General features: G+C 42.3%; 1 protein-coding gene across 1 annotated transcript in view; it reads left to right on the top strand.

Moving 5' to 3' along the window:
- TP53BP2 (tumor protein p53 binding protein 2) overlaps positions 1–22520 on the top strand; it is a gene marked incomplete in the record, with an annotated part of 1836298 nt that overhangs the window by 747950 nt on the left and 1065828 nt on the right. The window contains 1 exon segment of the mRNA XM_044060198.1: positions 869–1106. Within this exon segment, the coding sequence (XP_043916133.1) occupies positions 869–1106 (238 nt within the window).

Below are 22520 nucleotides of genomic sequence, written 5' to 3'. Positions count from 1 at the left end.
ATTAGCAGTCCCAGCACTGGAGGAGCCAGGCAGAGAGGGGAGTGAAGGAACATGGCCTCTTCACCTCTCCTGGGGTGTGGAGGGGAGCAGGTTGCAGGCACTTGATGAATGCACTGGTTTGGGTGGGATGTATCTGGTAAAAACCATCATCCATGGTTGTGGGCAGGGCATCTTGCTGGCAACATCTCTTGCGGAAGTTAGAGATAATGCACACAGCCAGCCAGTTGCATGTTCCCTTCCCTTATATTATCGAGCATTTGCTTACATTATGAAGGCCCTTCTTGGCTGACTGTTGTCCTTGATGTTGTTGACATAGGGGGTCATTTGACCCAAGAGTGTGCTGGTGATCAGAAGAGTGGAGGGGAAAAGTGAGCAAAAAAAAATCTATTAATTGCCATCTGCTTCTGAAGTACTTCACAGTACTGGATGTGTGGTATTTGCAGTGTTACAAGTACTAAGAAAAATAACGAGTGAGTTAAGTCAGACAAGTTTGTATTTTGTACATCTTTGAATAGTTATGGTGCTCGTCATTGTTTATTTGTAGAAATATACTTATTTATTGGTTTAGGCAAACTTTCCTGTTTATGAGTCTTGTTCTTCTGGTGTGAGGCATGTGTCACTGTGTTCCTAAAGAGAGACCATACACTCCCTTGTCCATGGGAACTGCAAAGAAAATAGCTACAGTGAGAAATGGAAAGAAGCATTCCCCAGTAGTAAGCACACAAGGAAAGTTCATGGGTCGAGTGCTGCTGTAAGGTCATATCTGTTATGTTCAGAAGTAATTTGGTGGTGCTAATTGCATTTTCTTTCCCTATTAGTTTGCAGTGAAGAGATTTTACTTAACTACACAAACATTTCTTCTTCTTAGATTTTGTCTGATGGGAATGTACCTCACCAGATCATATCAGCTGCAAGTCGAGTAGCAGCAGTGGGGCCATATATTCAGTCCTCCACTGTACCACGAGTTCCATCAAAATCTGAACTTCTGGTGAAGCCTGCATTTCCTGATGGAGTGTCATTGCTGCAGCTTTCTGATGGCCCTTTGAAAACACAGACACTGCCCAACATGAAACCTGTAGGAACTGTTCAGGCCAAAGCACCAAATGGTAAGAAATTAGTTGAATAATCCTTATTGTTTCCACAGATTAAGCCATTCCATTTTGTTGTACGTCTCATTCTCTTTATTGTTTGATAGTCTTGTTTGTGATATCCTTTCCACTGTGTGTTGTATCATATGAGAGAGATCCAAAAGAATTTCTGTTCGTAGCTAACAAAGCATTGTTACCAGGATCTCTCTCTCTTTTTTTTTTTTTTTTGAGGAGTTGTAACATTGAGGTTTATCCACTTTCGCGCCAGATATTTCCAAGTAGTAACTATTTGCCTTTTGGACAACTGGTGGAGGTGTTGCATCAACAAAGGTAGTACAGAGTTGCCTTATGTATCCTAAATCCCATCATTCTTCTCTTTTTTCAGTTCTTCTTGCCATTTCTCAGTGCTACTGGTCCTGCAGTTGTGCTGGAGAAATTTTAGCCGCATATTGGCTTGTGCTGTTAATCGTATCCTATTTCATCCAGTCAGTGTGATCCGACTGATGGGAAATGAACCACTCATCGGATCCAGTGTGGATGCTCTACTAGTGCTTAGTGTGTCATTCTTCTTGACAAAAACTCCCATAGTTGCTTTGTGTTAACTCTGCCCTCAGACCTCATTGGCTGTCTCAACAACTGGACAGATGTCTTTCAGACTGCAGTTAACTGCTCCATATTTTTCATGTCTAATTTTATAGCTGCTGTAAACCCTCCTTTCTTCACTTTTTTAAACAGCTTTATTAAATTCTCACTTCTACTGTGTGTGTGTACCTGTGCTTTGTAAAAGAAAAAAACAGGCATTTTTCATTATTTCGTTTAATTGTACATTGCATCTGTTTTTCTTTTTAACAATTATTCACTCCAACAAGTGCATACATTGCTCAATTCCTGCCTTTCCCTATGCCCCACTTCTCCTCCTCCTAAACATTATTGTGCATATATTGTTCTGTCAAATTCCATTTATTTCTATGTAATTTGCTCGTTCCTTTTTCTAAGGATCCCACCTCCAGTTCTTTTATATTTTTTGCAATGTTCAGTACTTCACTTAGTTTTAGATTTTTATTTCCGTTTTCCAGTAATTGCTTTTTGGCAGCCAGAAGTATTGAACTTTTTATGGGCCTTGTATATGGGCAGTTCTGATCCTATAATTTATAACCTTTTTTCTATCCTTACAGTTAGTATGTAAATTAAAAAATATCCACTCCTGTGTTGATGTTAGGCAAAGAGGCCTAACATCTTCTGTTAAGCGAGGACAGGCATTACTAGGAGGTGTCTTGCCTGGCGCCGCCTTTGTAATTTTATGGATAACTTTAAGATGTTGTTCACCAACACTCCTTACGATGGCCCACTCTTTATTTGGACCAGCGGTGAAAGGCAAAGTACTGTGGTGTGGGTAAGAAGGGAAGACATTTTTAACATAAATGTTTGTATTGGGACTACTCAGACATCCTTCAACAGGAATTGAAAGGGGTCCAGATCCCTGCGGTTGTCAAAACCTCAGCAGTAACCCTTTGACTCCTTCTTTTAACAAGCAGAGGTGGCTCTTCAGTGGATGCCGACCCAGAGGTTGTGGAGATCCACAAAACTAGGGAACACAGGCTCCCTTTTTCACTGAAACCTGTTCTCAGGAACAGGACTTTGAAACATTGATTATTATGTTCAGTCACATCTTTTAACATGTATACATATATTTTACAGTTTTAACACTATCTAACTTTATAGAGCAAGCTTTTACAGTTTTTTACATACATTTTTAGTCCACTATTTTTATGATTTGATTGTTTATGTAGTGTATGTCTTTTTAATTTTAATTTCAAGATACTGTCAACTGATTGGATTTGACACAGATGTGTCATTATTTAAACAAGAGCAGCAGTTACTGTAGTATGTCTGAGGAAGCAGAGAGGACTCTGTGAAAGCACTCACATGTTTTATATATTTTTACTATTTTTATTAAAGTGTTGTTTTGCTGTGTGTATTCCAACAAGTTGGTGGCTTTTTTGGAACATTCCTGATGTATTCCCTGACTGTACTTCTCTGGAGGTATTTGAGGCCTGCTGGTCTCTCAGTTGCATAGACGGCCATCAAACAGGCCTTCTTGGTGAGTTAAGTCGTATCCAATGGCTATACAGTACCCTTTTCTCCTCCTTCGACTCCCACGAGCACTACTCTTTGCAGATGTCTGATCCCACCAACTCAAAATGGCAAAAAGAGATATCAGCTTTCATACATAAACTAAGAAATTTTGGTCCACCTGAAAAAAGAAGTAGAAGTGCGAAAATATAAATAAAACCCAGAGATTTTTGAAAGGTATAAAAAGAAATATGGATATGGGAAAAAAAAAGATCTGATGTGGTGCAATATTTATGCAAAGTAGAAAGCCATACTAATCAGAAAATAAAAGCAGCTTGAAAAACATTTGAAGAGAAGTACAGGTAGAGGCATCTGCATATGGAAAGTTTCATAATACAACAAATAAGAAAACAGAGGAAAAGTACAACAGAGAATTAGTTAGGTAGATGTTAAGCAAATAGAAAATGAAGTCATGGATTATCTGTGAAGTGAAGGATTTGTTGCAGAAAATCCATTACAAGTAATACTGCAGCATGATGGAACAATGAGTCCTCAGATTAAGGAGCAGCAAGTGAAGCAGGAAGTATCTGAAGACGTATGAAATATTTATGCAAAGGAGAAAGTAAAAATAATCAATATAAAAAAAGGAACACCACAAAAAGAAAATGAATCAACTGTAGAACAAAGTCCCAGATCCACCAGTAGAGACAATAATTCCAATAGCAAAAATGGTAAAACGAATCTTTATTCACACCTACGAAACTGCTCTTAAACAAAGATAGAGACAAGCGCTTTCACCTGGTTCATTCCAGGCTTTATCAAGTCAGAAATAAAATGCAAATAGTGACTGATCAGTTTAAATAGCTTTGCTAGTTGATCACATGTTCAAATTTTACCCAGGTAGTGGTTAATAACACCTGCTTCAGGTTAAAATATAAACAAATAGAATAAAATAGTACATGGTTTAAACCTTGACAACACTATAATATCTTTGTACAAACTAAAATAAACTTTTTTATATAAAAAACCAAAATATATACTCTAAAACTATTACATTTATGACACAAATTTGCCTCACACATAATGTAATTTAGGTTCACAGATCTTGAAAATGAGACAATAATTTGCAGCCACATGTATTTCATCATGAATACTAATAATTGTACAGTCTATGGGTAGGGCAGCTACCTACATAGGGGAAAATATAGTTATTTACAATCTAGCCCTTCTGAGCCTGAGCACTGGACCTATGCTAAGCATACCATTAAGTCCTGGGGCTTTGCCAGCATCAAGTCTGAGCTGCCAGATTAACTCCCTATATTCTAAGGTAGATTCCCAGTCTCCCCCTCTAACATTGGGGTTAACCTGTTCAAGCACCATAAAAACAAGCTTGTAGTCAGGGCATTCAAGTGAATGCTTGAAAAATGCGTTACTTTCCTTCTTTTTCCCTATCTCATAAATATGTTCATGTACTCTTTTTCTAAATTCCCGTTCGGTTTTACCTATATAAAAACCGCCGCAGGTAATACAGCAACCAATGTAAACCACCCCTTTTGTACCACAAGTGCAATGCCCATGGGGCTTTATATTGGTGTGGCGTGCTCTTAAATAGATATGGTAATCATTAATCATAAAGGGACATTGTTTACAAGCACCGCATTTGTAGGTGCCATTCATTTGTCGTGATCTTCTGCAAACTACGTTAGATCTTCTCTCGAAAATCGGAGCATATGTCACAACAGAAGATTTAGGGAAAGGAAGGGAAGTAATAAAATGCCACCATAAAAGCATAGAACAGAAAAAAAACTATAACGCATTTAAGACAAGAAACATCACCATTAGAAGAATATAGGAGGAGGAACATATTAAAAATGCTTAGAAAGGTAGATGTGATCATAGCAATGTGCTGTGTCTAAACAGACTGAGATCTTTTATACACTGTTGCAAATAGTAAACTAAAAACATTAGCACACGTAAAAAAACTTAAGATATATGGGTGAATATAAAGGAAAAGTACAAAATAAGTAATTCAGTGTTGACCTAAAAATGTATAGAGAACTTGGAAACAACAGAAAAGGGATGGAAACCCCACCAAAAAAGAAGAAATGGACACTTTTGGAGAAATATTTATGAAGACCCTGTGGAACATAATAAAGATGCTGAATGGACAGAAAAATAAAAAGAAACACTAAGGAAGTCCTAATGTAGAAGACATGAAATGGGATGAAGTAACAGCCAGAGAAATAGAAATAAAATTTATGAAAAACTAATTGGAAAACCCTGGGCCCAAGCATAGTACCTAACTTTTGGCTAAAAGTATTAACATCTTTGCACGAAGATTTAGTCCCAAGTAAGAATTACCTATATGTGCATCCTCTGTGGACATCAGCCTCATTAACAACAGGAAAAACAGTACTTCTTAACAGTGAACTTGCAAGCTATCCTAAAAACTATAGACCAGTTACTTGCCTTCCAACACTATACAAACTTTATAGTAGAATTTATATTGAAAGTTATACTCATTTAGAAAAAAAAAACTCTGATGTTCTTCGTGTTTCACTGTTGCAGTCATTACATTTGGGTTATCTGCTTGCAGGTAGCCCTCAGTCGGCCTGATTAACAAAGTCTTAGGTCCTGCGTCAGTTGCTGTCCCTTCTTCCATGACGTCAGGTCGTCAGGGGTATAAAACATGCAGCCGACGCCATTACATCAGTCTTTCTTGCTGTGCGGTGCCTGAAGCAGAAGCAGTTCACAAGTGCTGGTCGGACGACTCCTGAAATTTTGGTTTTCGAGTTTCAGAACCGAAGTCTTCAACTAAAGCTAAGTACCCCATTGGGGAAACTTTTTCTTGCTCCTTACTGGTGTCAGTAAAAGTTAATAATTGCATTACTTGTGGAAAGCAAATACCTCATAAAGATTTTCATTCATACTGTATTATTTGCCTAGGCCCTGACCACGGCGTACCTTACTGTCGGTTTTGTGCTTTATTTAATCAGCACACTATCCGTCGTCGGTATATTTTCGCCTCCAGATATTTCAGTTCTCTGTTTAATTATCCAGAAATGTCATTGGTTAGCCATCCGACTACCGGAATTCCAAAAAAACACAAAGACAAAGACAGGCCACCGAGGTCCAAAACTGCCAACGATGCTTCTCCTAAGCCAGTCGCCAGTTCACCGGTACTGAGTGAGGTGCTTTCGCAGCCCCTGATACCCACTACTTCTGATTTGCAGGCCTCTACTGAGACCCATTCGGAGTCCAGTATCGCTCGAGATGCTTCAGCTATGGAACCAGCGGATGTCTCTACCTTGGATGTGTCCTGAGCCACTGTGCAGGCACCGGCTTTTGAGAGTGCATTCAGGCCTATGGACTTGCATATTAAACAGATGCCTCCTTCTTTACTTAGACCTAAATCTCAATCCATGCCTAAAAAACTGATGCCCAGGCCACATGCTCAGGCCTCTATGCCTAAAAAACAAATGATAAGAATGGCTGAAGATCTAATAACTCTAATCAGGGGTAGCCACCCCCCCCCCCCTTCTAAGAGGCCTAGGACTGAAGTTGATTATGAATCTTCTGATCAGGATTCTGTTTTTTCTGATTCTTCTGATGATCTGGATTTGCCCTTATCTACTTATGAAGATTCTGATTCAGAGGACTCCATTCCCTCTGCTTCCCCTCCTGATGATTTTTCTTTTGGGGAAACCTTACATACTCTAGGGGAGCATTTCCACTGAGAAAGCCAGGATTTTTCTGATTCAAAGAAGAGGCTTAGGGATTTCCTTTTCCTGCCTCAGCATAGGCCTTTAGCTATTCCTCCTGTACTAGACATTGTTGATGATGTTTTCTCGGAATCTAGTTTGGCCCCTGATGTCCTTCAAGAATGCAACTGCAGTCATAACATATGGGTTGTCCTGCCTCAGGCAGCCCTCGGTCGGCCGGATTCCAAAGTCTGGGTCCGACGTCGGCTGATGTCGCATTTCTCTCCGACTTCAGAGCGGCTGGAGTATATAAGCATCAGCCGACGCCATTTTCTTCAATCTTTCTTGCCGCGCGGTGCCCGAAGCAGAAGCGGTTCGCAAGTGCCGGTCGGTCAGCTCCTGTATTCTTCGAATCCGAAGTCATCAAAAAACCTAAGTACCCCGTTGGGGATCTTTTCTTGCCTCAGCCGATGTCAGAAATTACTGAAAAAGTTAACAATTGTCTGTCTTGTGGTAAACAAATACCTCATAAGGATTTCCACTCTTACTGTCTTCTTTGCCTTGGCCCAGACCACGACGTCTCGGCCTGTGTCGCCTGTGCTCGCTTCAATAAGCGCACTCTCAGGCGCCGGGCGGAGTTCGCTGAAGACTTTTTCGGCGATAAATTTGCTTATACAATGCCGTTGGAACTTCTGACATCGCAGACTCCTAAGAAACGAAAAGACCGGGACCGACATCCTCGGCCCGCGTCTTCCACCGACTCCACGCCAAAACCTACCGCGAGTGCTCCGGTTCCCCCTGAGATTATTTCACCGCTCCGAACCCAAGACACCGCATTACCGATACCTCCGATACAGGAGGCCACACCGCCAGTTATAGATTTTCCTCCGGATACTGAAACCGAGGAAATGCCTGAGACCATTGCTGTAGATAAGGTCACTCCTGCACGTGGAGCTGCTAGGCCTCCTATGGCCATGTCTATTAAGGCCTACACACGTGCTAAGGCAGCCAGCAAGACCAAGCACCTTTCTGCTAAAGCCTTACCTCAGCCTACTCCTGAAACACAAATCATGACTATGGCCGCAGACTTAATTTCCATGATTAGAGGTTCACAGGCCCATCCTGAGAGAGGATCCCAGCCTCCTTCTGATAAGAGGCCCCGGGTTGAACCCTCTGACCCTATCCCTTCAGATGAAGATTCTGAGGACTCTGTTCACTCCGATGGCCAGGAAGAGCTCTTCCAGACCTATGAGGACTCGGATGCAGAGGATTCCATCCCCTCGGCCTCCCCTCCTGAGGATATTTCTTTTGGGGAATTCCTGCATACCATGAGGGAACATTTTAAGTGGCAAGGCCAGGAATATTCTGATTCCAGAAAGCGCCTTCGAACCTTCCTTAAAAAGCCCCAACACAGGCCCCTGGCTATACCTCCTGTGCTTGATGTTTTGGATGACATATACTCTGACTCCAGTGTTACCCCGGATACTCTTCCTCCTGCTCCAGCCAAGCCAGACAGATATTATAGGGTCCCAGAAACACATTCTCATTTCTTTAGGGCCCATGCTGTTGATTTAGAAACTATTTCTCAGGGACCTAAAGGGGTTTCAGCATCCACCTCCAAAAATCCTTTGCCTTCCAACAGGGAAGCTAGGTCATTAGAGAGATGGGGGAAAAAGGTCTACACCTCCACTACTTTATCTATGAGAGCTCTGAATTGCCTCTTTCATATGTTTCAATATCAGGATTACCTGTTAGATGATTTACAGAAAACATTGGCCTCTCCTGAACCTTTAGACAGGAAGTCTTTGCAGGAAGCTGTACATAATTTTCAGCAAGTCAGCAATCACTTTCTGCAGTGTGGATATGATGCATTGGAAGCTTCATGTAGGGCAGCTATGACAGGGGTGGTCATTCGTAGACATGCATGGTTAAAAGAACAACCTCTACCAGATCATGTTAAGGCAAAACTTCTTGAAGCACCCTTGGAAAAGAACAAGCTTTTTGGTGCTAATGCTAAAGATGTGTTAAAGTCCATCGAGGAAAAAGCAAAATCAGTTCAGACGGTCAAAGATTTCCTCCAGGTTTAGCCACCCAGATTCAGCAGGAATTGGCCTTCTAAAAACTGGTCCTTTCCTAATCCTAAAAGATTTCAAAGGGGTAAAAACAGGCGTGGCCGAGGAAGAGGACAATACAGAGGTTCTTACAGGGGACGACAATGGCAACCAGCAAACCAAAGAAGTGAGACAGGGGTCCCACCTGCCCCACAGGGACAGTCTCAATGACTTTCCTCTACTTCCGCTGACCAAGGAGCAAATAGAAGCTCCCTTGGGTGGAAAATTATCTCTTGTTTTCAGACAATTGGCACAGATTGACAAAGGACAAATGGATTTTGGACATTATAGACCAAGGTTACAGGTTCCACTTTCATACCTTACCAAGAAAACAAGGCATGCCAAACCTACCACAAAACCAGAGGGCAGAGGCTATCAAGCAAATTTCTTTGCTTGCTCAGATCAAAGCAATAGAAAGAGTTCCACAACAAGAACAAGGCCAGGGGTTTTACTCAAGACTGTTCCTTGTTCCAAGAAAAGAAACTCAATGGAGACCAATACTGGATTTGTCCGCATTAAACACTTTTCTCATAGTACCAAAGTTCAAAATGCTGACTCTACAGCAACTCCTTCCCATGCTGGGCAAGGGGTCTTGGCTGATTACTCTGGACCTCAAGGAGGCATACCTGCATGTCCCTATCAGACACAGCTGCAGAAGATACCTCAGATTTCTTGCAGGGCCAGAGCATTATCAATTCTCAGCATTGCCATTTGGCTTATCTACTGCCCAGAGTATTCACAAAATGCCTGGCTTCAGTAATTGCTCATTGCAGGCTCCAGGGGATCCAAATTTACCCATACCTGGACGACTGCCTCATACAAGCGGACGACAAATTGATTTTGACAAAAACTTGAACTATGTCATACAATTGCTACAGGCTCTGGGATACACAGTCAACTTCCAAAAGTCAAGACTTCAGCCATCCCAGCAAATAACCTTCTTAGGAGCCAATCTAGACCCAGCCTCTCAAATGGCTTACCTGACAGAAGACAAGCAAGAGAAGTTAACTCATTATTTCAAAGGTTTGGCAAAACTCACCCAGATGACTGCAAGGAGATTCCTACAGGCCCTGGGTTACATGGCATCCTGCATTCTCCTGGTTCCATTAGCAGGACTACACATGAGAAAGCTTCAATGGTACCTAAAAAGCCTATGGTCTCAGCACAGCAACAACCTAGAGACAACCATACCGCTCATTCCATGCCTACAAAAGGAATTCCTATGGTGGGCCTCGGTAAGCCAGGCAAACACAGGTATGTCATTCAAAAAACCTCAGATAACACAGACCATGACCACAGACGCCTCAGACCTTGGATGGGGGGCGCACATGGAGGGCAGATGTATACAAGGACAATGGTCTCCAAAGGAAACACATCTGCATATAAACCAAAAGGAAATGCTGGCAGTAATGCATGCCATCGAGGCCTTTCAACAACAACTTCAGCAAGGCCATCTACTGATACGGACAGACAACACCACTGTGATGTGGTACATAAACAAGCAAGGGGGCACCCATTCTTACCCCCCTTTGCAGACTGACAATGATTCTTTGGGAAAAATCACTGAGCCTAAACATACAGTTGCAATCCCAGTTTGTTCCAGGCAAAGACAATGTGCTGGCGGACAGCCTAAGCAGGAATTTCATGGATCCACACGAGTGGAGGTTACATCCGAAAATCTTCACACAACTCACCTCGACATGGGGCAGGCCAGAAGTAGACCTATTTGCCTCCCACCTCAACCATCATCTACAAAAATTCTGTTCAAGGACATATCATCCACAAGCTTGGAATATAGATGCTCTTTCATTCAACTGGAACTTCCTAAAAATCTATGCATTCCCACCTCTGCCACTGATGACCACAGTATTACTAAAGATCAAAGCAGAGAGGCCCAAGGGGATCCTAATAGCTCCAGACTGGCCAAGACAACACTGGTATCCACTACTACGGAGCATATGTCACAACAAAAAGTGGGCCCTTCCCCAATGGCCCCTACTTTTGACTCAACACAACTTCAAAACAGTGCATCCAAACGTTCAGACGCTGCAGCTAACAGCCTGGGAGATTCCATGAATAACCTCAATCTATCTCTCTCCAAGGAAGTTCAGCGGATATTAACAGAAGCTCGAAGACCATCCAGCAGAAAGGTTTACTTAGCAAAATGGAAGAGATTCAGCATTTGGAATACCAGCAAGGGACATGATGCATCATTATTGAACATCCCACTCATCCTGGAATATTTGGCAGATATGCTACAGAATGGACTCTCATATTCTTCCATAAAGATACATGCTTCAGCTATTTCAGCTAGATATAACACTGATCCGCCTGTGATTTCACATCCTTTGTTAAGGCAATTCCTCAGGGGGAATCAAGAACATTAAGCCACCAAGAAAGGTTCCAGTGCCAGCTTGGGACCTCAACTTTGTCCTAGAAAAACTGACTCTACCTCCCTTTGAGCCAGCAGCTTCAGTGGACTTACAAGTTCTCTCATGGAAGACAGCTTTCCTGTTGGCAATTACCTCAGCAAGAAGGGTTTCGGAACTGCAGGCCCTAATGGCAATACCACCGTTCATAATCTTTCACAGAGACAGGGTCTCCTTAAGAACCAACCCAACTTTTATGCCAAAGGTGGTATCTAGGGTTTCTTTAAATCAAGCTATTCACCTGCCTACTTTCTTCCCCAATCCTGAGAGCAAAGGGGAAAGACTGTTGCATACCTTGGACATTCACAGACAACTTCGCTACTACCTGGACAGAACCAAGACCAGTAGGAAGTCTGATCAGCTTTTTGTAGCTTACGCCCCTGGAGTACAAGGAAAAGCAATTTCCAAACAGACTATTTCAAAATGGATTGGACATTGCATCAGATTTTATTCCTTCCATGGGAAGAATGTTCCAGAAAATGTCAGACCACACTCCACCAGAGCTACAGCCACCTCTACAGCATTCTTAAGAGGGTTGCCTACAAAAGACATTCTAGAAGCTGCTACATGGAGCTCCGTGCATACATTCTCCAAACACTACAATCTCCCTTTATACTCCAGATCCAGAGCAGGCTTTGCTTCGGCAGTCCTGCAGGGTTTGATTGCCACACCTTCTCTTTCCTAGAGCATTCCTCCTCCCCCAGCTAAGCTATGGTATTCAACCCATATGTTATGACTGCAGTTGCATTCTTGAAGGACATAGTACAGTTTTGTACCTACCATAAATGTAGATGTCCGATAGATATGCAACTGCAGTCGGATTTTCCCTCCCTCCATACCCCTCTATGCCTTGGGTCCACTCCTATCCCTGTTTCTCTTAGCTGGGGATATCTGTTATGGTCTATCTGTTTATTGCTTACTGTCTGGAATCCTGTTTTTGTCTTCCAATTTGATTACAGCCTTCCTTGGAGGGCACCTGGCATCTGGGGCAAGAAACACGGAAGAAAATGGCGTCGGCTGATGCTTATGTACTCCAGCCGCTCTGACGTCGGAGAGAAATGCGACATCAGCCGACGTCGGACTCAGACTTTGGAATCCGGCCGACCGAGGGCTGCCTGAGGCAGGACAACCCATATGTTATGACTGCAGTTGCATATCTATCGGACATCTACATTTATGGTAGGTACAAAACTGTACTATTCCCTGCCTCCTGCTCCCAGAAAACCTGACAGATACTGCAGGGTCCATGAGTCCCACAAGTTCCTTTTTAAAAATTTTATTGCAGATCCAGAGACTGTTTCACAGGGGCCCAAGGGCATTAAGGCTTCTACTGCTAAAAATCCTACCCCTTCTGATAGAGACTCCAGGGCGCTGGATAGATGGGGTAAGAAGGTTTACACTTCTTCAACCTTGGCCATTAGGGCTTTAAACTGCCAGTTTCATATGTTAAAGTATCAGCAACATGTTATTGGACTGCTTAAACAGAAAATGATGTTGATACCTGACTGTGTGGAAAATAAATAATTAGAGGATTTAATGCATTCTGCTAAACAAGTTGGAAAACTTACTTTGCAGTGTGGTTTTGATTCATTAGAGGCCTCTTGCAGGGCTGCTGTTACTGGGTCTGTGCTTAAGGAGCAATCTTTGCCTGATCATGTTAAAGCTAAATTGTTGGATGCTCCTTTAAATCAGGACTGCCTGTTTGGCAACAAGGCTGAGGAAGTTCTTAAACAGTTTGAAGATAAAGCTAAATCTATGCAAACTGTTAAAGATTTCTTACAAGTTCAACCTCCTAGATTTAGTAGGCACTGGCCTTCTAAGAATTGGTCCTTTCCAGCCCCTTCCAGGTCTTCTCAAGCCAAACCCAGACACAGCAGAAACCCCAGGTTTCAGTCCCAGGGGACACAGAACTAAGCAGTGGGGGGGCCTCAACTTCCATATCTGGGAATAATAAGACTCCCCCTATGGTAAACTGTCTGAATGACTTCCTTTTAAATTTTCCAAGCACTTATCAACTGACTGCCCCTTTGGAGGGAAAGATTGCTCTTCATGCAAAGAATTGGGAACTCATTACCCAGGACAAATGGGTTTTAAATATAGTGTTCCAGAATTGGGAACTCATTACCCAGGACAAATGGGTTTTAAATATAGTGTTCCAGGGATACAGAGTTCACTTCCACACGTTGCCAATGCCAAGCGGGTGGCCGGACCTACCCCCAAATCAGTGGGCAGAGGCCCAAAAACAAGTACTTTCTCTCAAGCATGGGGGCTATTCAGCTGGTACCAGAAGAGGAAAAGGGGCAAGGTTGCTACTCGAGACCTTTCCTGGTACCCAGAAAAGATGATTCATGGCATCCTATCCTGGACCTGTCTACCCTAAACACCTTTTTGGAGATTCCAAAATTCAAGATGCTGACTCTTCACCATTTACTTCCTATGCTAGGCAAAGATGCCTGGTTGGCAACACTAGATTTAAAAGAAGCATACCTGCACATCCCAATTAGGGAATCTTGCAGAAGATACCTATGCTTCAAAGCAGGCTGCACGCACTATCAATTCTCTGCACTGCCCTTTCTCTTATCTACTGCGCCCAGGGTATTCACAAAGTGTCTAGCTCCAGTTAATGCATTTTGCAGGCAAAGAAATATTCTGGCCTTTGTACAAAGGGTTCTAACTTGTCTGGGGTACACCATAAACGAAAATAAATCACACCTGGTACCTTGTCATCAAATTCTATTCCTGGGAGCAAGCTTGAATACAACTTCCCAGATGGCTTACCTCACGCCAGTGAAACAAATTCATTTGACAAACTACTTCAAACAAGTGGCCACAAAAACCCTGCTATCTGCAAGACAAATACTGCAAGCCTTGGGGTTCATGGCCTTCTGCATTCTTCTAATTCCATATGCAAGACTGCATATGAAGAAACTACAGTGGTATCTAAAAAGCCTATGGTGTCAACATTCTCAAGACCTGGAAACAATGATTCCTATCATACCTTGCCTACGCCTAGAGTTCCTTTGGTGGGCAGAGGCTTGCCACCAAAACAAGGGACTACCTTTCACACTACCCCCTGCTGCCCAAACCCTAACAACAGACACATCAGACTATGCATGGTGGGGGCTCTCCTGGCAGGGAAGTGCATTCAGGGCAAATGGAACCCGAGTCAAATGCACCTGCATATCAATCAAAAAGAAATGTTAGCTGTACAGAATTCTCAGCCTTCAAGGATCACATTCTTCCAGGACAACTAATAGTAAAGACAGACAACACCACTGTTATATGGTACATAAACAAGCAGAGGAGGTACACATTCTTACCCCCTCTGCAGACTAGCCATGGCATTTTGGAACACAGCTTTGAGCTACCAAGTGCACCTACAAGCTCATTTCCTGCCAGGAAAATTAAATACACTGGCAGACGGACTAAGAAGAAACCTCATGGACCCACACGAGTGGAAAGTGGAACCAAGGATTTTCAACATGTTGACAAGCAAATGGGGGAGCCCAGATATAGACTTGTTTGCCTCTCCCCAGAACTACCAATTGGACAAATTTTGCACAAGGACTCCCCACAAACAAACCTGGAAAGTGGATGCTCTGTCCTTCAGCTGGAAAAACCTATCAGTCTATGCCTTCCCCCCTCTGCCTCTGCTTTCCAAATTACTACTAAAAAGCAAATGGGACAAACCAAGGATGATTTTGATTGCTCCAGACTGGCCACGCCAACACTGGTACCCCCTCCTGCGCAGTGTGTCACGGTTATCTCCATGGCACCTGCCTCAGACTCCTTCCCTGCTGTCTCAGCAGGAGAACCAGATTCTGCACCCTCAGCTTCTAACATTGAACCTTGCAGCCTGGCTAATTACTTAATCTCTCCTTTACCATCCCTCAGCAAACCTGTGATGGATATCATGTTAGAGTCAAGGAGGCCTAGTACTAGAAAATCTTATGCTAAAAAATGGAAAAGATTCTGTGCCTGAAGCCACTCTCAAGGGATGAGCACAGCAGCGCCCAATTTACCTCAGATTTTACAATACTTAACTGAGATGCTTCACAAGGGCCTGTATTTTTCCTCCATTAAAATCTACGCCTCAGCCATTTCAGCTCATTATAACAGAACCGCCCCTCTTCTCTCATCCACTGCTCAAGCAGATCCTCAGAGGGGCCAAAAATTTCAGACCACCCAGGAGAGCTCCAACCCCAGCCTGGGACCTTAACTTTGTCTTGGAGAAACTCACTCTACCTCCTTTTGAGCCAGCTGCTACTGCAGACTTAAAATTTCTTTCTTGGAAAACAGCTTTCCTTTTAGCAATGACTTCAGCAAGAAGGGTATCTGAATTACAGGCCCTTTTGGCAGTGGAGCCTTTCATCATCTTTCATGCGGACAGGGTGTCCCTCAGAACCAATCCATCCTTCATGCCCAAGGTGGTATCCAGTGTGGCTCTTAATCAGTCCATTCATTTGCCAACCTTCTTTCCCAATTCACAAAATAAAGGGGAATGGATACTGCATTCCTTAGATGTGCACAGACAACTTAGATTCTATTTGGACAGGGCTAAACCTCGAAGGAAATATGAACAACTGCTGGTGGCATTTGCTGCAGGGGCAGAGGGGAAGGCTATTTCAAAGCAAATAATTTCTAAATGGATAAGCTATTGCATTCATTTCTGCTATAAGCACCATGGAAAACCTATCCCCCAGGGGATCAGACCTCACTCCACCAGGGCTGCATCTACCTCCTCAGCCTTTCTCTGAGGCGTCCCTACCAAAGACATCCTAGAAAGCTGCTACCTGGAGTTCTGTACATACTTTCACCAAGCATTATCATTTGCCAATTTTCTCTAAATCCAGAGCTGGCTTTGCCACTGCAGTCTTGCAGGGCCTTATAGCTGGCCCTAATGCTATCTAAATTCTTCTTCCAAACCATAGCTTTGGGAATCTACCCAAATGTAATGACTGCAACAGTGAAACACGAAGAGCATAGTACAGTTGTGTACACCTTACCATAAATGTAGAAGTTCGAGTGTATTCACTGTTGCAGTCCTGGTTACCCTCCCTCCAGCCCCCTAACTTCTTTTGGCTACACCTCTGCTTTCCTTTACTATGCTTAAAATCCTTTTTGGTGTATATGCTTTTTTGTTGGAGGTATATCTTTGTGCTTTTATATTTAATTGCTTCCCATTAGGGGGGCACCTGACATCTGGGGCAAGAAAAACTGATGTAATGGCATCGGCTGCATGTATTATACCCCTGATGACCTGACGTCATGGAAGAAGGGACAACAACCGAACCTACGTAGGACCCAAGACTTTATCAGGCCGACTGAGGACTACTTGCAAGCAAATAGCCCAAATGTAATGACTGCAACAGTGAATACACTCTAACATCTACATTTATGGTAAGTGTACACAACTGTTCTTTATGGCTGTAGAACAAAAGGGTAACAAAAGAAAGTCATATGAAACAAAGGATAATTTTTTGCAATATAAAGCCATAATAGAGAATTGTAAAAAAGGGGAAGACTCTAAGTATGGCATGGATAGATTACAAAAAAAGCATTTTGACAGTATTCCACATTCATGGATAAAGTAGTGCTTACAGACATGTAAGATACTCCCTACATTGATAAATTACATTACAGATTTACAGCGACCATGAAACAGTCCAAAACGACTCCAAGCCAAACACACGATTAAGTAATAAAACACAAAATAAAATATATTAACAGCCGCAGTACTCGGACTGCAAGAATAAAATGAGTTTAATGATTAAGCGCTTTTATTTACTAAATAGACTTCTTCAGAATAAAGAATAACACACTATTAAACCCTTTTATACTCCCCATATGACTACTGGTTTAAATTGTGTGTTTTGGCATTTATTATGATTAATTATGTTTTTGTGTGTATTTTAATATTTTTAGGGACACTTTGTAGAGGATGAACCATTTTATAACTATTTTGTAAATATGCTCAGTTTTCTTTTAAGAACTGGATTGTATAATTGAAGCAGTAGTCATATGGGGAGTATAATTTATTTTGACCGTGAAACAGTGGCAAACCACTTTGCAGCTAAGCTATGACAAAGGGAAACTTGTTATCCAGGGGTAAAAAATCAGGTGAGGATATTCCAGACTGATTCTTTGTTACTGCTATCTTTTTTTCTTGCCTTTATCTTATTAAACTCTTTACTTAACAGATTACGCCATGGTTACAGTTTGGTTCCCAGAAAAAAATATTGTTTAAAGACATCTCATTTACTTTTTGTGGATTATTTAAAACTGTATAGCTCATCAGATGAGGAGTTGAAAGTACAACTGCAAGTGGTTAGAACCTTCTCAGAAGATGCAAGAATGTCATTTTGTGTCTGTAAATGTGCAAAAGCAGTGTTTAAAGAGTGATGGCTATAGCACAAAGAAAATGTCTACCTGGGGTGGTAGGAATGTGATATAAAGGAACTTGAGCATGAGGGAGTGTATAAATATTTGGGAATTGATGAAGGATTGGCAGTAAAACATCTACACAAAACAAAATATATGAACAGATGTAAATAAAAACTCAGTAAGGAATACTTCAGAAAACTAAAACTAATATTGAAAATTACCTTGAATAGGAATAAAGTTCAAGCTATAAACTAGTTTGTTCTTCCTGTTCTAACTTACAGTTTTGGGGTGACTGACTGGCCCCAAAGGTATTGGATCATTTGGACAGGAAAACAAGGAAAAATGCTTCATTCTTATCAAATGATATATAAAAATTATTGTATTTCAAGATTATATATTGGTGTTTCTGAAGGAGGTATTGGCCTTCTTGAAATTGATCACATGTATGATTTGACTCCATACATATGGATCACCAGATCCAAACACAGTTAGTTTTAAAACATGAGGAGAGTAAGTTTAAGATGACTTCTCTGCTTAGTTTAGCAGAAGCATATTGGTGTCAAGCAGGAAAGGAAACTACACCAGAAGTAGACAAAAGTCAGGCAACAACCGAATTTGCTAAAAAATCAAAAGAATATAAGGATGATCAGATGAGCAGGAAAGTAATGCAGAAAAGGCTTAAATATTATGGCAAGTTTAGAGATCTTCTGGAACATCATATTAATCAAGAATGGTTATAGAGAAGTGAATCAAAACCAAAAGTGAAAAGTTAATAATGACATCCGAGAATAATGGACTTACATACACATTGATTTGCAAAGTCCATTGAACATGTAGGAAAAACAGAGAGATGCGGGATCTCGCATCCTGTTCCTAGGATGATACACTCATGGCAGAGGGCCTGTATACTAAAAAGCATAATAATGTGGCAAGACTGTTGAATTCTGGATTGTGCAAACACTGTAATATTGAAGTAGTTGAGAGGAATGGGAAACATGAACTACAGAGCATTGTAGAAAAAGGTGGTGTACATCACATGGCATCACCCATTACCAACACTTAAAAAATAAATCTGTGAAAACCAGCTATATAGTAGTCCAGGGTAAAAAAAAAAAAAAAAAAGACGTAGTTTTGATCATTGAAATTGCTACACCCATTGAATACAGTGTCTTGCATACAGAGAGACACAAAGTCATAGTATTAGGATTTGCAGGCAGAAATGAAAGCAGTGTGGAAAAAGGATACCCAGACAGTTCAATAGCAGTGGATATGCTATCAATACATGTCACTCCATATAAATTACAGAACAAGTCTGTTTTGGGCACTTTGCTGTGGCTGCAAAGACCACTTTTAGCTAAAATCAAAGACTGAAACAATACTAATTTCATGAGTTTAATTATACCCTGACTTAGGAATGGGGTCTATTCCTGATTGTGGTATTAGAAACCCAAAAGACTTGGAGAAATTAAAACCATGAGAGAAATCCTATCCAGAGGCTGTATAATACCCTATATGATATCTATTCTGTCTGCATCAAAACTGTGGGTGTATGTTCTGACCTTTGACTCAACTCAGCCATTAGCAAGCTAAAGATCCTTCCACCCTACCTGTGTCTCACTCCTCCCAGATACCCCAGAATCTCATTTGCTGTGCATCAGCAAAGCATCATGGTCTTAGAGCTCCCCCTTTGGTGTTTTTTTCCCAGCATTTTTTTTCCTTCAATAGTCGCAAGTGGCCATTGGCCAATCTTTTGTTAGAACCTACCCTAACCTTCAAATGTCTGTGGCGTCTGGCCTCAGAATACCCTTGGGTAGGTCGGTGTTAATTGCCCATTAACACGCACACTGTCAGACATTATTGCTTGCTTGTCACACTCTGTTTCGTGTTTCTTGGTAGTGTCCAACATTCCTAACAGAAGCTGGAAGTGTTGTATGCTATTTGGTATTCAGATTTTATGCAGATTAGATGACCAGATTTTAAGATGGATGTACCTACTTTTCAAGGGCCTCTGTTCCTATTTTCAGTGTCGGAGGGTTGAGAGGTATGTGATGGAGTACTGCAGACAATTTCACTGTGGGCTTATTTTGCTTGCAGCTCCATTGCAAACTTCATGATAGATGAATCATTACCCACATTGTTTCCTGCAGGGATGGCCTTTGGTCTACTGGTGCCCTAGGCAAAAGGGCTCCACAGCACTCCCCACACCATCCAGTGCCCCCATCCTGGTCTTCCTACACCATCCAGATTACTGGAAAAGCATCTCTACTAGAGTGGCACCCTAGGCGGCTGCCTAGTTGGCCTATGCCGAAGGCCAGCTATGCGGCCAGGTACTGTGTGTGTGTGTGTGTGTGTGTGTGTGTGTGTGTGTGTGTGTGTGTGTGGGCGCATGTGTCTGAGGGTGCGCGCGTGTGTGGGTGTGTGCCTGTGTGTGTTGTGCGTGCGCCTGTGTTGTGCATATGTGTGTAGTGTGTGCGTGTTGTGTGTGTGTTTCCAGAAACAGAGGTCTACACATAAACCTGCTCCAGCTGAGGGCAGTCCTCCTTGCATTTTAGATCTGAAAGAGATTTGAGCTCCAAAACTTTCTGCTTAAGTCAGACAGTAAAGTGATAATGTGATACATGAACAAACAGGTCAGCTAGTGGGTTGGCAATTTCCTCAGGATGTCCTCCTATTCCTATGTTGCAGTCTTCATAACATGAGGGATTCCCCACCTAGGTGACCCGAATGTCCAACCAGTATACCAAAAGCTTAAGCTTCTGCTAGGTACTTGTGACTTTGCACATAAGATGTAGCCGACGTAGGCCATAAAAATGACGTCTGCATGTACCAACCTCAGAACTTCTCTGCTGCTGGTCCCAGTGCCAGCTTCTACCGTTTGTCTGATCGTTGAAGTTTTTTCTTCATTCAGATAAATGCCCTGTTGGGGAAGATTTATTTGTGCTTTTACTACTGCATGTTTGCTTGAGGCTAATGTCATCCAAGAAGGGCAAGCGTCGTGGAAGACAGATTCCACCCAAAGACAATCACGGTCAATGTCTTTTCTATCTTTTCTGCCTGGGGTCCGTTCACAAGTACAAGGCTTGTGCCATTTGTCAGGCATTCGTTCCCAAGACACTCTGCAGTCATCTTTTGGCCCTTAATATCTTCCCACAGAACCAGAGAGTGAAGCCATTAGCACTCACTATGGAAAGTGCCTTTAGTCAGTCGGGTGAGCCTCTGAAGAAGGTAAAAAAGTTAAGGCCTGAATATTTGGCTGTACCTCTGATCCCAGATGTCCCTCTCGAGGCCAGTGAAAGCCAGGAGGTCCGGGTGGTGCCTGGTCCTCCTCCCTCAGCGGGAACTAATTTAGAAGCTGCTAGGGAGATTTCGTTAAGCACGTCCACAGAGGGCCTTGCAGATGTCCGTTTTGGACAATAAGGGGAGAACCACAGCTTGCTCCTTTAGACTTACCTTGCAGTACCTCTCCTGGCTTAATGATTGAAGACTTGCCGATGTCGGTGCCTGAGCCTAGGCCTATGTTGGCCCAAACTTCCCAGCCTAGGGAAGATCCTCCACTTAACTCTTTACATCCAAGTGATGCCTCTAGGTGCATCTGCAATTAACTGCTGCTTATGCCTCTAGGCATCAAATATTGCTTGTTCATATTTGTATCAATAATTCCAAAACCATGCTATGTCCAAGATTTCAAAAGATTTCATCTTAAAGCGTACACAATGGCAACCCCAATTACATTAATGTTTGACCTCTGTCTAGTGCAGGCAAATAGATGTTTTTGTGATATTAATTTATATAGCTATAGTGTTCACATTTTTCTAAATGTGTCAACAACCAAGAAACACAGACAAAACTCCTTAGCTTCAAATGTACATTCTCAGCTAGATGAATAAAATGATGCAGAGAGTATGTGTGTAGCTTGAGTCGTTGCCACCATATTGTAAGTTGTTGAAAATGTTATAAATATAATAGTTACTGTCAATTATAAAATTCAGCTTAAGACCTAGAACCTAAAGAATACTACCACTATAAAAAAATTGCCATTTATAATTCTTTCAGAGCCACTATGGATGTTCTTCGTGTTTCACTGTTGCAGTCATCACCTGTGGGGTTACCCTGCTGTGGTAGCCCTCGTGCGGCCTGAATACCAGAGTCAGTGTTTTTCTAAGTTGGCTGCTGGTGCTTGTGGACTGACGTCAGGTCGTCAGTGCTATAAAGTAAGGCAGCTGATGCCATTGCATCCGTCTTTCTTGCCGTGGACCCCGTAGCAGAAGCAGTTCGCAAGTGTCGGTCAGTTGCTACCAGAGCTCGGATTACAGCTGAAGGTGTCTAAATCATAATACCCTGTTGGGGATCCTTTTTTCTTGCACTAACTGATGTCCGAAAAAGTTAACTTTCTCGCCTGTGGAAAGCAGATCCCACACCAAGACTTACATACTGCATCACCTGTTTAGGCCATGACCACAACATCCCCCGTTACTGGTTCTTGTGCCCTCTTTAACACGAGAACCATTCATCGTAGAGCTCTTATTATAGACAGGTGTATTCATCCTCTGTCTTCATAAATGGTGTCCGTCAGTCAACAATCAGTAGACATTCCGAAAAAATGTAGGGATAAAGATAGAGACAGATCACACAAGGCTAAGCCTTCCGACGACTCTACCGCTAAACAAGTAATCAGTTCTCCGGAATTCAGTGATGCACTTTAACAGCCCCTGATGCCCGATACAGTATCTACAC

The sequence above is a fragment of the Protopterus annectens genome, chromosome 1.part2 (genome assembly GCF_019279795.1).
Source record: "Protopterus annectens isolate FY-2018-M chromosome 1.part2, PAN1.0, whole genome shotgun sequence".
NCBI classification, from domain to species: domain Eukaryota; kingdom Metazoa; phylum Chordata; order Ceratodontiformes; family Protopteridae; genus Protopterus; species Protopterus annectens.
Note: the sequence above shows the minus strand (reverse complement) of the source record. Positions and strands in the feature narration are given on the sequence as shown.